This window comes from Geotrypetes seraphini, chromosome 7 (assembly GCF_902459505.1).
Source record: "Geotrypetes seraphini chromosome 7, aGeoSer1.1, whole genome shotgun sequence".
Lineage (NCBI taxonomy): Eukaryota > Metazoa > Chordata > Amphibia > Gymnophiona > Dermophiidae > Geotrypetes > Geotrypetes seraphini.
The window spans coordinates 10,447,006-10,462,444 of NC_047090.1; the positions used below are offsets into that span (position 1 = coordinate 10,447,006).

At 44.5% G+C, this 15,439-nt stretch overlaps 1 protein-coding gene across 4 annotated transcripts in view; it reads left to right on the forward strand.

The window, feature by feature from the left end:
• Nucleotides 1–15,439, forward strand: part of PLEKHA5 (pleckstrin homology domain containing A5) — a 299,351-nt gene that overhangs the window by 212,425 nt on the left and 71,487 nt on the right. For 3 of the 4 annotated variants that reach the window (XM_033951918.1, XM_033951917.1, XM_033951919.1), the window contains 3 exons: nucleotides 811–1,282; nucleotides 4,400–4,483; nucleotides 10,228–10,281. In XM_033951918.1, the coding sequence (XP_033807809.1) occupies nucleotides 811–1,282; nucleotides 4,400–4,483; nucleotides 10,228–10,281 (610 nt within the window). The remainder of the gene's footprint in view (nucleotides 1–810; nucleotides 1,283–4,399; nucleotides 4,484–10,227; nucleotides 10,282–15,439) is intronic. The other variant, XM_033951920.1, reaches the window with a different exon arrangement.

Consider the following 15,439-nt stretch of genomic DNA (forward strand, 5'->3'; position numbering starts at 1 on the left):
CTCAGGGCTGTGTGTAATCTGGTTCCCTGGGCATGAGTAGCGGAACGCCATCTATGTAGATGTAGAATTGAGTGTCCATCGACTGAATTAGCTTAAGGGAAATTTTGAACTGGGACCAATGGGGAAGTATACTTGGATTTCTTTAGTCAAAAAATCAAATGGGAGGGGCTTCATTTTGAAGAATTTGTCAAGAATGCTAGGACTTAGCCAGCAAACCCAAACAAACCCAGTTCTGCTGTGTTTGGAAAGTAGCTTACAAATTAACCATTTAGGTGCCATGCAGGTTGGCATTTTTTTGGCAAGTGATGTCACTTCCTGCAGCGTGAGCAAGAGGGAGGAGCTACTTTTCTCACACAGCAGTAGACTCTTCGGCTTCATGTTGGATTATAAACTCTTTGGAACTAGCTGTGTTTAAAATGAACTTTCCCCCTATCTTGTTCCGCAGTGCCTTAGATGGATATTTGCTTTTCCTCAATACCCGAGGACTGTCGAAACCAAATAAACTGAACTAGTGTTTTCATTGACTCATTGTCTTGGTGGTGTTTGCAGTCAGTAATTATTTGACCAGGGAGAGTGACAGCTCAGAACTGCAAGACCATGAATTAATTTCACTGGTTTTCAGGTAGTGAATCTGGCGTCTCCATGCAGGTGAAGAGAATCCCTCGTGTTGCCTTGCAGCCGAGTTCATTTGTACCAATAGAGCAACAATTAAAATGAGGTATTTTTGAGAAGATGGGAAAGTAATGAAGGTCTGAAATGAATTTGTAACATCAGAAACACGTAACACGATTCTCTTCCCTTTTTTTGTAGTGTCACAGCATATCAGACATTACCCAGAAACATGCCCAGCCACCGAGCGCAAGTAGTTCCCCGTTACATAGAAGGCTACCGAACCCTGCCTCGCAATCTGAAGCCTCGGCCAGATAGTCTCTGCAGCATGAGCGGCTCCACGTACGAGAGGAACATTGGTCCTTTGAACAGTACAGGGGATGAGAAGCGGAGGTCGGTCCGCGATGACACCATGTGGCAGCTCTACGAGTGGCAACAGCGGCAGTTCTACCACAAGCAGACCTCGCTTAGAAGGCACAGTTCCCTGAACAGCCCTAAAACTATGATTAATATCTCAGATCAGGTCCTGCAGCCCATCCCGACGTCCCCATCCCATGGCTCCATCGCTACCTTCCAAGGTTACTCTCCTCATCGGACATACAGGTCAGAAGTGTCATCACCGGTGCTGCGAGATGTCACCATTGACCGAAGACACAGACCTCACCTCACCAAGGTACGATATTCCCCCATGGGAATCTCTTAAGTGAATCGTTAAATGTGGTATTTCTTAGCACTTATTACTGCTGTGTGCATATTTACAGATTCAGCCTAACAAAACTTTGAATCCCCTTTCAGTCTGCATTTTGGAACAGCTCCAGTGAACTGAGGGGCTGATTCTCGTCAGGTTTCCTAGGTACCACCTAACTTAATTGTTTTAATTGGTGATAAATGACTCAGTAATTGACCGCGTAGTTTAAAACCAATTAAAAGGTGATTTATTTTTTTTAAATAGCCGTCGCTAAGCAGCCTCCCCGACAACGCCTCTCTCCCTGGCAGCTAGAGGCGCAAAGTGACGCCAGAGCCCAGAATGGGAGTGGTTTGGGGCAGCGCTGGACTTTTTGCATCACGGTGTGCCGCTTCTGTGATTCTGATGTGGCCCTGTGAAACCCTGACCTACATTTCCAGCGCCTAGGGTCCCATCAAGCTGCGATTCTGGAACCGGTACCTGTCGGTGATTGATACGCGGCAGGCGCCCGTTTCGTAAGTGCCGGAATCAGCCCCTAAGTGTCTTTCTATTCATGCTTTGGAAGTTTTTGTTTTGGTTTTTTTTAGGGGGGGGTTCCCTCCTTCTCGTCTGGCTCAGAAAATATTCTTTGGCCTGCGTGCAGGCAATTCATGTTTGAGATTTCTCCACAGATTTTGAGAGTAGAGTCGTATCCTAGTGGTTAGAGAAGCTGGTTGTAGACCAGGTTAAAATCCTGCTTCTCGTGTTAACACCGGCCACTACCCACCAGAGCAGAGAAAAGGCAAGAAATCTAATTGCAAATAATGATTCCATCTGGGGATGGTGGTGCTGATTTCAAAATTGTCATCTTTCTTTTCTGTAAGCACTCGTGCTTGATTTTTGAAGTGTATTTTCTTCATTGTCTCCCTGAATTATTCAGCTTCTCTCCAGTTTCAGTGATTTTGGGTCATCAGCTTGATTTTAGGCAAATTTTGTCCCCCTTCCACTCACACAGCACCTCATATAACATTGACTGCTACGTAACCCGAAAGAATAATTTAGAGCAGGGGTGGGCAACCTTTATACATATGGATGAATAAACAAAGCAATAATTTCACTAAAGTCTTAGAAACAAATTGCCAGAGGGTCTGTTCTGAAAGATTTGTAAAAGACATATTTAAAATTGCCACAACTCTGGTTTCATGATGTTTTCTTGTGTATACTTAGCTATAGGGTTACTAGATTTCCTCTTCAAAAAAAAAAAAAGAGGACACATGGCCCCGCCCCATTCTGCTACTTGCCCCACCCCTTCCCTGAACTCCAGACTGCATCTGTAGGGCCTCTGCGCATGCATGGATGACATCATATTGAGATCCGCACATGCACAGAGGTCCTCCAGATGCAGCCTCAAGCACAGGGCCTTCCAAAACCCGGACAAACAACTTGGGGCCATGACACCAAAGATGCTTCACGACATTCATTCCTAATATACTCAAATGAAACCCTAAGATGCCAGACTGTTTCCCTCTCCTGTGGTCTAGGATGTTTATCCTCTCCTTCCCACAGTCTGGCATATCTCTCCTCTCTTCCCTTTCCCTCTTCCCCCCCCTTTGTGGTCTGGCATGTCTGTGTCTTTCCCTTCCGCTGCCTTAATCTGGAATCCCTCCCTCCCTTTCCTTTCCCTGGTCTCTCTTCCCCCCCCCCCCCCACATCTTTTACCTCCTTTCCTTCGTGATCTGGCATCTTTATCTGCCCCTTCCATTCCCTCCCCTGGAGGACTAGCATCTTTCCTTCCTTTTTCTCCCCATCCCCGCAGTCCAGCATCTCTCTTATCCTCCCCATGCTATCCCCTCCCCCCCCCACTCTCCCTGGGATCTGATGCTTGCTCACCCAGCACTGCTGTAAGTTTTTGGGCCTTCAACAGCGTGACTGAAGTCAATACACTGTCTTTGGTGACCTGGAAGCTTTCTTTCTACTTATGCGGGGACAGGTAGCTTTGGCAGAGGAGGTGCTTCGGGGCGCCCAAGGCAGCGTGTTGACTTCAGTCACGCTGCCGACGGCCCAAAGACTTATAGCAGCGCCCAGTGAGCAAGCATTGGATCCCGCAAGGTGGGGTGGGAGGGAAGACTCTGAATAGGTGCGGGTGAAGTTGGACTCCGGATTGGTGCATGAGCTGCTTAGGGGGTACTAGATGTCCGGTTTCCCCAGACATAATTAAAAAGCCGCCAGGACTCCTGCCACAGACCTCAAAAAGAGGACATGTCCAGGGAAACCCTACTTAACTATGGTCTCATGGGCCACATTCAGCTTGCAATCCACAGGTTGCCCACTCCTGATTTAGAAGCTGTGTCAAGCTTCTGTTTATTTAGGCATTTCTCAAAAATGTAAGTCTCCCTCCAAATTAGGAATCAAGGAAACTCTTATATCTTGGCATCCCAAGTCCTCTAAATTTTCTTCACACTTCTACCTCTAACCCTCTGTTGTAGTTCCTTCCTATTTCTCCTACTGTAAACCGCGTCGAGCTCTACGAACGTGGAGATGATGCGGTATACAAACCTAAGGATTAGATTAGATTAGATTGTTAAACTGCACAGTTTAATAATAGGTACCTAAGCTTTTGCACTTTTAAATGTGCACCTCTCACTTGCATCGGTATGACCATAGAGTTTTCTAGTGTGAACAAAACTGTTACGATAAAGTCCATGAGTTTTATCCCTGGAGGCCAGCAGAAAGTGGATGGGTGGAAGGAAGGGTTCTTTCTGCCAGAGGAGTGACCTCTGCTGGCTCTTGAGTGGTACTGACCGGTTTCAAGTTCTGGAAGAGTTTTCTTCCAGCCTGCGATGCAGTCATTCCTTTTGTTGTGAAAAGGTCTTTTGATTTACCAGAATTTATCTATCATGACATATATTTGTACTACATTTTGCCCTTGAAACTGTTTCAAGAGGCAAGCAATGCTCTGCTCTGGACCCACAATCCAACCAGGAAGAAGCAATCTTGCCATTCAACTGGTCACAAACTTTTTCCTTGCCCTCCATCTTTCTCTATGCTGAAACCTGGCTGTGAGTTTTCAAAGTTTGTATTTTTCTATTTGAATGCAAGTCTGATGGGCATTTTGTTTCCCCTTAGCATGCCTTTTTGCCTGACAGAAGGTCGATGCCAGCAGGAGTGACGTTACAGCCCATCAGTCCCCAAAGTCTCCAAGGCAAGACAGTGAGTGTTGCACTGGTTTTACTATCTACAACAAGCATTAAGGAAGTGGCGTACTGTAGAAAATGTCTTCCCAAAGGTCACATCTTAATTAAATTCTGTTGCCTTTCCGGAAACATAGCTCAGCAATGGGTGATGGTAGGTCATAAGAAAATGATTTATGAAGTACTGTATTTTTCGCTCTATAAGACGCACTGGACCATAAGACGCATCCACCTGTAGAAGAGGAAAACTCAGGAAAAAAAATTCCCACCGCCCTGCCCTGTACCCCCTCTGGTGGTGTAGTGGTAGGCTAGGAGCGAAAAATTCATAGGCAGTGTACCCCCCCATAGGCATCACTAGCACCCTCCATAGGCAGCAGAGGCAACCCCCCCCCCCCCCCGAAGGCATTAGAGGCACCCCCATAGGCAGCAGAAGTACACCCTCCCATAGGCAGCACAGGCACACACACCCCATGGGCTGCAGAGGCACAACCTCCCCCATAGGCAGCAGCGCACCCCCTGTGGGCAGCACAGGCATCCCCCCCCAGTACCTTATTTTAAAATCCCCTTTCCGCGCTCCTGCTTGTCTCCCTCGCCAGACGGCTCTTCTTTGGTTCGGACAGAGCGGTGCAGAAGGCAGGTGCGTGCTGTTCGCGCTCCTGCCTGGTCCGGTGCCACTCCCCGATTGGTTTCAGTCAGTTCTCGCGACTTTGTTCTAATAAGTATTTTATTTTATTTTCCATTTATAAATACTGCCTTTCTAAACAAGATAATGGATGGAATATTTTAATAAGCATAAAATGAGATAAGACACATATTCAAGTTGTTAACCGCATAGAACTGAAAGGTAAAAAATACAATTCTATTATCTTTTTGTACCAGTAAAAGACACTAGTGGATCATTTATAATGTTTTGGTGTAATGCCTGCCTTTAAGTTAAAAAGTTAGTCTGGAGATTAAGCAGCTCTCATCTAAAACTTTCCGTGTGTGCATTTAGCGGTGTAGAGCAATGCAGAGCTGTCTCCAGAGGCTTTTCCCTCAGCTCTTTGTCACTGGAGATCAAGCCCAGCTTTTGGTCTCATGCATCTCCCCAGTGTTGACATGAATTTCCTTTTCTTTTTTTATCATAAATCTTCTTTACAGGAAATCATATGTTCCCCTCCCCCATATGAGATATGCACAGCAATATTCATAATTATATATGTGCCCTGCCAAAGTGAGTTTTTATTTTTATTCAGTTGGCTGCAGAACTAACGCAATAGTATCACGATTACGTGTTTAAGGTCTAATGTGGTTGTGATTAATGGTGGTGGTGGAGGGGCATGTTCACCTGGGCTCCTGCTCCCGTGCCAGGCCTCTTGTGAACGGTGGCTGCAGCGTCAGCAGGAGACCGAAGGCTGGCTCTTCTGGACCCAGAAAAAGGAAGTTACATCAGAGCTTGATGTGACTTCCTGTTTCTAGGTCTGGAAGAGCCGGTGTTTCATTGTCGATTACATATTTCATTTTGATGTATTGAACGCAGTGCTGGGTTGTTAGCAGTTTATAAAGATCAACGTTGCATAGGTTATATAGGTAAGTCAAGTGATGGTCTAATCAATACATGTAAGGAGGTGGGAAAACACCTAGTTTGTGATAAGTAGAGTGGCCCACAGTCACTGAAACTTGGATCCTAGTCGGAACGACATGTCAAGGACTTGTTTTTTGAACTTTGATGAACCATTTGCTGTTCATTCCCAGCCAACATTCAGACTTTAATGTTACTGATCAGAGGTCAAAGGTCTGCTGAAGTAGAGGCAGACAGTGGAAATCAGATGAAGCCTATGGGTTGGAAGGTCATTCTGGCTGAGATTAGGGACCCTTTAGGATTGCATTGCAGTGGGACGTATCTTCCGCTATCTAGTTCTTTAAATAAGGCATGGAAAGAGTGTACCAGCTTAACTGGGCTCCTGACCCACACACAAAGTGCCGGTAGGGAATTTACAGTATAAAATGCAATGTATGGAAAGCAGAAAAGGGAGAAGGAGTAATGAGCAAAAAGGTAGGACATAAGAGAACCAATATTTCTGATGCATCTTCATTAGGGCAGCTGGCTTCATCAGTTTACCACAAAATACTGGATCTGATTGGTGTGCACTTAAATCTGCTCTGCTGAGTCCCTCAGAAAGGTCGGAGTCGTTTAGGTCAAGAAAGGATTTTGATATCAGACAGTAAACTTCCAGTTTCCTAAAGGACCTGTTTCAGAATTTCTCTTCGAAGTTAGAAAACACCTAATCTTGCGGAACGGAAATGTGTTTTCAAAGTCTTAGTTTTTCATATTTGTAATTGCGTGTGATTGAGTTGTGTTTTGTTACTCTGCCGACTAGAAATGTTGGGGTGAAATGAATCTTGCCGGGGATCTGGGGGGTCACCTTTTCTGCAGGTGCTGTGCAGCCTCATCGTTCTTGATGTCTGTGTCTTCCTCTCTCTTTGGCTTCCCTCGCGGCCTTTCTCCAGCCAGAGGAACTAACACTGCTGCTGATTAAACTGAGGCGGCAGCAGGCTGAGCTCAGCAGTGTCCGGGAGCACACGTTAGCCCAGCTCATGCAGCTCAAGCTTGAGGCCTGCAGCCCACAGGTCAGCTATGCCTTGATGTGGTCCGCATGTTCCTCAGACTACTCGAAACCCTTTGAATTCTCAGCATCCATACCGAAACGAATTGGAAAAGGAAAGCAAAACCTAATGTCAACTGCTGTAACACTTAGGGCTCCTTTTACTAAGCTGCAATAGCGTTTTTAGCATGCTAAACCCAAGCTACGCGGCTAGAACTAACACCAGCTCAATGCTTAGTAAAAGGAGCCCTTAGTTAACCCTTTCAGGACCAAGGGACATATTTGTCCCATAACTTTAAAATCCTATCAATTTTGATTGGGATAGTCTACAGTTCTAAATTTGATATGTACGGATTCCATAGGATACTGCCTTTATGTAAACAAACTGGTTCCGACATTCATTCATTAGCGTCGTTGCCAGATTGACGAGAAGATTCACTTGCCACACTGTCCATAAGCCAGAAGTGTGATTTTTTTTTTTTAAAAAAATGATATTTCACAAAAAAAATCAATTTTTTGGCATCTGCAAGCCCTTTTGACCATAAAAATGTCGTCAAAACCACAAAAATTGGCCTACGATCCTTATGGTCCTGAAAGGGTTAAGCCAGACTAATAATTAAGGATCAACAGAGTCGCTGCTGGGGAGGGATTCTCTCAGAATCCGGGATTAAATTAATAAAACCAACATTTGTACTAAATTGTCTACTCCCGAAGCATTTTTTTTAAAAAAATTCTTTTAAAGCTCTTTTAGAAATTTTGCTTACTTACAGGGCAGGTTTCTCAAAAATGCAACTTTGACCATTTGCTGATGCCGTTTTGCACTGAGTTTCCCAGACTTTTCAGTTCCCAGGATGCATTCGTTGCAAGTGGCATCTGGAAGTTTGCTTCCCCCCTACCTCCCCCCCCACCACACACACACATTTCACCCCAGGATCTTTCGCCCCCGGATTGCAATATAATCATTACTGACCCAACAATGACCTCTGCTTTTGCGAATGTTTGTTCATCTGAACATGCCATTGTCATTTTTGTTCCCTTTACTCATTCATAATAAGGCCACAATGAAACTTTATTTTTCATATGGCTGCAGGGGGAAGGGCAGGGAGGAGAATCGGACTCATCGTGATGAAACTGTCCTAGACTCTCTCTCTCGGAATGGGACGATTCATCTCAGCCATATTCACGTCTCTTGTTGCTTTGACTTTTTACTTGATTGTTTGGTGATTACGATGTATTTTTTACTTTTACAATTTTGCTACTTGATTTTAGAATTTTTGATGAAAAATAACATTTCATTGTGGCCTTTTGAATGAGACAAAAATTACTGGAATATAGCAAAAGATTTGAAATACGCACAATGAAAAAAAGCTGTGTAACCATAAAAATGTACTTGAGTGTCATATTCAAATGAGCAAGGCCAAAAAAATGGTCATGATTATATTTCTTAATAATTATGCCATTGAATATGTACTGCAGTAAATGATGGTGGGGGAAAATCCAAGGGCGAAACTTCCTACAACCATTGCAGGTGATGTCGCCCAGCAAAGTGTTGGAAAAAGCAGAAATGAGTGTGGGCTGGTGGTGGCCTGATTGAATTTTCCTGTCATGATTAAAGCTTGACGTTTTGAAATGAATGACTTGTTGCCTGGACAAAAAAACAGTACAAGCAGTCCTTGTTTTATGAACATCTGACTTAACGTCACACTCGTACTTATGAACTGGGGGGAGGGGAGATCCTGTTCTACCTTTGGTATCCCAACGCACCCCTCTCCTTCCTCCCGAGTCCCAGCGTGTCCCTCTCCCTCCCTCCCAAGTTCCAATGTGATCCTCTCCCTCCCTCCTATTCTGTGCCCCAAGTACATGTCTCCCTCCAGCGGGTGTTTACCTTCTTCTGGCTGGCTCCCTCCTCCTTCCAGCCACAGTCGTTTCTCTGCACAAAACCGCGATTGGCTGAGCTGGAAGCTTTCCCTCTGATGTGGGAGGAGCTTCCTCTGAGGGAGAGGGGCACGTTGGGACTTGGGAGAGAGGGAGCACAAACTTCGGACAAAGAGAAGGAAGGAGAGAGGGGGCATGAACTTGGGACACAGAATGGAGGGAGGGAGGGGAGCATGAGCCAAAGGATGGAAGAATGGAGGGAGTGAGGGAAAGAGATGCTGAGGTAGTGGAGAGAATAGAAAGGGTGAATTGGGTGTCAGAGAGAAGGAAAAAGATGGTGCACATGAGGAGATGAAGAAAGGAGAATTGCTAGGCATAGGGAGGAAGAGAGAATTATTGGACATGGTGGTGGGAGAGGAGTGAGGTAAAGATGAAGAGAGAGAGAGATGAGAGGGAGTAATGTTGGATGTGGTAGCAGAGAGGGAACAGTGGGATGGATGAAAAGGGATGCAAGAGGGGCCTCAAGAAGGCGGGAAGAATACTAAGATCCGAATTACATACAAATTCAACTTAAGAACAGTTTAAAAAATGGAACCAATCTGCTGTCTTCGACTACAGACTACAAAACCTTCAAAGAAGAAACAAAAACTCTACTCTTCAAAAAATACATAAAACCTATTTAACACGACCAGTTCCTTCCCAAGCTCCAGCTACCACACTTTCTACTCCTATCAAATCTAAAATGTTCAAATTACCCAACATGTATTAACCTTAGTTTCTCGACAATTCTTATGTAATCCGCCTTGAACCGCAAGGTAATGGCGGAATAGAAATCACTAATGTAATGTAACCCAGGGACTACACTCAAGTCAAAGCGGTCAAAACAGTCAAATGTGCTTCTGCTCTTTACATGTAAACAAAATGTTCCTCATTACCTCAGAAGTGACTAAGTTGATCCTTTAGAATGAAATGTACTACGTTTCTTTTCTTTTCCAGTAAGGTTTTTTCAAAGGGTTTTTAGTGAAGATTCTCCTCTGCATTTTGGCTCTGTATAAGGTTGCTTGTCTACTATACTTGTCATTGGCTTTACATCCTAAAGCTGATGACTTAAAGAAAAATCATTTCTATGCTTTCTCCAGTGCATAATTTTCCCCCCCTGCTTCTCTTGTCTTGCCTTTATAATTTGCTTGCATTGTGTGCTCAATACACAAGATAACGCATGATGGCTGCTGGGCTGTACTTCCGGTTTATCTGTCTGAATTCTCCACCTTGTGTCCTCTCTTCCCTCCATGCTGCCTCTCAGAACGCCATTCTCTCACGTCGTCTTCAAAGGAACCTCGTTTATCTGGACCATCAGGTGGGATTTGAAGAGCTCTTTTCTTGGCTTTGTTTTTGTTGCTTGCAGAATTGTAACCTTTCGTTTTTTGTGTCCTTAAGGCCTGCATCTTTTTAGATTTATTCCAGAAATCTTTGTCAGGTGTTGCAACATTATCTGCAACCAGATATTTTCACAATTGCTTCTTTGCAGAGTTTTCCATTCACTGTACGTTTGCATGTAAGCATTAGATTGGATTTGTTTTGGGGTTTTTTTCTGGGAAAATGTATTTTTAATGAAAATGAAGTACTGTATTGTGTTCTGATGACTATTTTTACTTTCTCATGTTTCCTGTGGCGCTTTATAACTAAAACAAAATTGAAAGTGTGATTTTTAAAATGCCACTGGCTGTTTTCATGCTTCGTTAAAGCAATCTGCTGAGGAAAAGACTCTTGGTGATATTGAACAAGAGACGAGTTCTTTAGCTCTTAAGCTGATAGCGTTGAGTTACCTTGTGGAGATGTGAATGCATTCTGAGTCATTCCATGTCAAGTGCATATTGGGAAGAATAACCCAAATCATAATTACCAGATGCTAGGGTCCACCTTGGGGGTCAGTGCCCAAGAAAAAGATCTGAGTGTCATTGTAGACAATATGATGAAACCTTCCACCCAATGAACGTCAGTGGCCAAAAAAGCAAACCAGATGCTTGGAATTATTTTTAAAAAGGGATGGTTAACAAGACTAAGAATGTTATAATGCCTCTGTATTGCTGCATGGAATATTGCATTCAATTCTGGTCGCCTTATTTCAAGAAAGATATAGCGGAACTAGAAAAGGTACAAAGAAGAGTGACCAAGATGATAAAGGGAATGGAACTCCTCTCGTATGAGAAAATACTAAAAGGGTTAGGACACTTCAGCTTGGGAAAGAGATTGCTGAGGGGGAGATATGATTGAAGTCTACAAAATCCTGAGTGGTATATAACGGATCCAAGTGGATTGATATTTTTATTCTGTCAAAAATGATAAAGACTAGGGGACACTCGATGAAGTTACAGGAAAATACTTTTAAAACCAATAGGAGGAACATATTGCCAGAGGTTGTGGTAAGAGCGGTTAACGTAGCTGGCTTAAAAAAAGGCTTGGATAGGTTCCTGGAGGAAAAGTCCATAGTGTGTTATTGAGACAGACATGAGGGAAGCCACTGCTTGCCCTGGATTGGTAGCATGGAATCTTGTTGCTCTTTGAGATTCTGGAATCTTGATATTCCTTGGGATTCTGATGGAAAGTTGCTACTATTGGATTTTTGCCAGGTACTAGTGACCTGGATTGACCACTGGGCTAGATGGACTAATGGGCTGACCCGGTAAGGCCATTCTTATATTCTAAGTGGTCCAGATCTCCCCACTCAACCATCTCAGAAATTGATAACATATTTTCAGGGACCTCTAATGAAGATATCCAAAGTTTTGGGGCATGGTCTCAACTAGGTCCAGAGTTTGGAGCCCTTTATTTGGGCCACTTTTTTGTATCCGTAGAAGATATCAAGTGGGGGACCCTCTTTGAAATTGGACCAGTTGAAATGGAATTTCTGCCCCACTCACCTTTCTATTCTTTTAAGATGACAATGATGTGAATTTGGAAGTTGCTTTCAGGCACAAAGAAAATCAATTATATGACCAGGAGCTAGGATTACCTATGTATCAAATGTTCATGGTATGGAATACCAACATCTTAAACCACATATCCGAACTGAAGTTAATTCATGTTGCTTGCTTCAGAGGAAATAGTTTTTCACTGAAAGCATAATGAAGCACTGGAATTCGTTGATATGATACAAGCAGTTAGCGTAGCTGAATTTAAAAAAAAAAAAGTTTGGACAAATTCCTGGAGGAAAAGTCCATAAACCATTATTAAAGTAGATCCTTCTCTGTAGGGGGGTAAGTAGCATGGGATCTTGCTTCGTTTGGAAATTTTGACAGGGACTTGTGACCTGGACTGGTCATCATTGGGAATGGGATATTAGACTAAATGGATAGCAGTGGGGTATACCCTTGTCTCAAAACCTTCAGCAACAGGAGATAAACATTGAATATAATAATGCAGAAAGCACATAAAACTGTAAATAAAGTCAAAAATAAAGAAAAATGACCAAAAACAAAACACAGTCCTCCCAGTGCTGGAAGCCAATCAGGCTACATCCTCGTATTAAGGGCAGACTAAAAATAAGCAAAACCAGAAAATAGGCAGCCTAATAGAGGTTAATTGGTATTAATTGCAGTCACTGACATAGTAACAGAAAATACCCTCATAAGAATTGTCGCTGCTGGGTCAGGTCAGTAGTCCATCATGCCCAGCAGTCCGCTCACGCAGCGGCCTTCTGGTCAAAGACCAGCGCCCTAACTGACACCTCTTATGTTCTTAAATGAAAAGGTAGTTGGAAATAGCCAAACTTTTATCCACTTTCTGAACTGGAAGGGCAAGCCCTGCAAGACCCCTTCATGTCTTTTCTGTCGTCTTAAACAAAGTTGGAGGACCGACCCCCCCCCCCCGTCCCTCCCCCGGCTTATACCAGTCCGCTCCCCTTTTAGAGCTTGGAAAGCTAATCTCGATATTTTACAGAAAGCCAGTTAAGCATTGTAAAACGGGAGAAATACGATAGCTCTAATGAAGAGCGCAGCTTCCACATCCTGTACCCGGCCAGGCAGTGCCTTTGTGTAGTCTACAGGTTACCAATGTTTGATCTTGCTGCAGTGGTTTCGTCTGACTGATGTAGGATCCTGTGAGGCCAAATTTAATGGCATACATAAACTACATTTTCATCTAAAATAACACAAAAAGACTCAGTTGTACAATTGGTTTTCTTTAATCGACACATATTGCATTCTAATTTTATAGCACTATATAACTTACCGCCTCTCCCCCTTTACAAAACCGTAGCGCGGTTTTTGGTAACACCTGCAACGCTCAGGAATTCTATGAGCGTTGGAGCTGTTCCCGCCGTGGTCAGCGCTAAAAATTCACACTACGGTTTTGTAAAAGAGGGGGTTAGTTTGTTAGTAGAATGAGTCGCCATATTTAGCGATATCTTGTTTAGGCCGAATCCTACACTATACGGTTCCTACAGAGTTATCGCTTAAGGTGATCTGAGCAGGCTAGTTCCAGGTCCACATGTGTATTTGGTTCTTGTTCCGAGGTCCCATTTGCTCATGTTTCTGGCCCAATTCAGGATTCACAAGAGCAGAACTACTAATCTTTCTGAACAGTTAAACCAACAAAGCCCTGACAGGAACAAGGATCCTGGGTAGCTTGGATAATCACGATGCTTTTTGGAGAGCTTATGAGTTTGAGACTGATTTCATTGCTGGGCAAAATGATAGAGACTATTATAAAGGACAAAAGTTGTTGAATCGCAAAAGGATTGTCAAAAATTGCAAGAGGACCTTGTGAGACTGGAGGACTGGGTGTCAAAATGGCAGATGATGTTTAATGAGCTCTCTCCAACTTTTCCGCAAACATCTGAAGACCTGGCTATTCTTTAAAATCTGACACTCTTCCATCTCTGGCATCCAAGCCCTCAAAAAACTCTTCATACTTGGTCCTCTAACCTTCATTTTAGTTCCTTTCTCTCCTCCTCCTGTAAACCTCTACCTTCCATTGTAGTTCCTTTCTATCCCATCTCCTGTAAACCGTGCCGAGCTCTACAAACGTGGAGATGATGCGGTATACAAACCTAAGGTTTAGTTTAGTTTAATGTGAGCAAGTGCAAAGTGATGCATGTGGGAAAGAGGAACATGAACTATAGCTATGTGATGCTGGGTCCTGTTTTAGGAATCGCTGTCTAGGAAAAGGATCTAGGTGTCATCGTTGAGGATACGTTGAAACCCTCAGCTCAATGTGCGGCGGCTGCTAAGAAAGCAAAGAGAATGTTAGGAATTATCAGGAAATGTTATAATGCCCTTGTATCGCTATATGGGATGACTGTGCAGTTCTGGTCGCCGTATCTCAAAAAAGATATAGCGGAATTAGAAAAGGTACAGAGAAGGGCGACAAAAATGATGAAAGGGATGGGACAACTTCTCTATGAAGAGAGGCTAAAGCGGCTAGAGCTCTTCAGCTTGGAGCAGAGACGGCTCAGGGGTGATAAAATCCTGAGTGGAGTGGAAAGGGTAGATGTGAATTAGAGAATGACACGGTGGCGGTTTACCCGCGGCCACCGCATTTTAGCTGCGGGTCACCGCCGAAAACGGGGAAGAAAACTAGCAGTCGCTGCGGCGACGGGGACAAGGCCATTCACCGCCCGCGGGGCGGTGAATGGGTCTTGTCCCCGCAGTGAGGCATGAAGGATCGCGCGGTCCCCGCAGCTCACACCCGCCTGCCCAATCGATTCTAGTGTTTAGCCAGCTCTCTCCCTTCTCCTCACCTTAGTTTGTAGATTTTCTTTTTCGGCGACCCGCACGCTATCAAAGAGCCGCTGCTGCTCAGTTTCGATCTTCTGCTCTGACGCAACCGGAAACAGGAAGTTGCAGCAGAGCAGAAGATTGAACACTGAGCAGCCGCGCGTGTGCGGCTCTTTGGGAAAGCGTGCAGGTCGCTGAAAAAGAAAGCCTGCAAATTAAGGTGAGGAGAAGGGAGAGAACTGGCTAAACACTAGGATCGATTGGGCAGGCGGGTGGGGGCTGCGAGGACCGTGCGATCACCCGTGTTCCCGGCTCAGACTGTAAGGAGGGAGTGAAAGGGAAAAGGATTCTGGGCCAAGGTGATGAAAACGGAAAGAAAAACCCACAGCAGGAAAGAAAGGGAAGGACAGGCAGGTGAGCCAGATGCTAGAAGCAGGGGGGGGGGGAAGAAAGAGGGAAAAAAGCTAGATGGGGTTGAAAAGAAGAGACACACTGGTATGGAAGAGGAAGATAGGGGAAATCTGGACACAGGAAGGTAACAGAAAGAGGGGAAATTATGTGCATGGGGCATAGGGACAGAGACAAAAAGGGGACATGCCATGGGGATGGTATATGGACACAGGGGGGGGCAATGGCAGATACATAGGGGAGATATTAGAAAAGTATATAAAATCGTACCCGTTTGAGGCTTTTATGTATGCAGCGGTGACGGGGCGGTGAATGGGATTGCAGTGGCGGTGACGGGGCGGTGAATGGGGTGGCAGTGGCGGTGACGGGGCGGTGAAGGGAATGACGGTG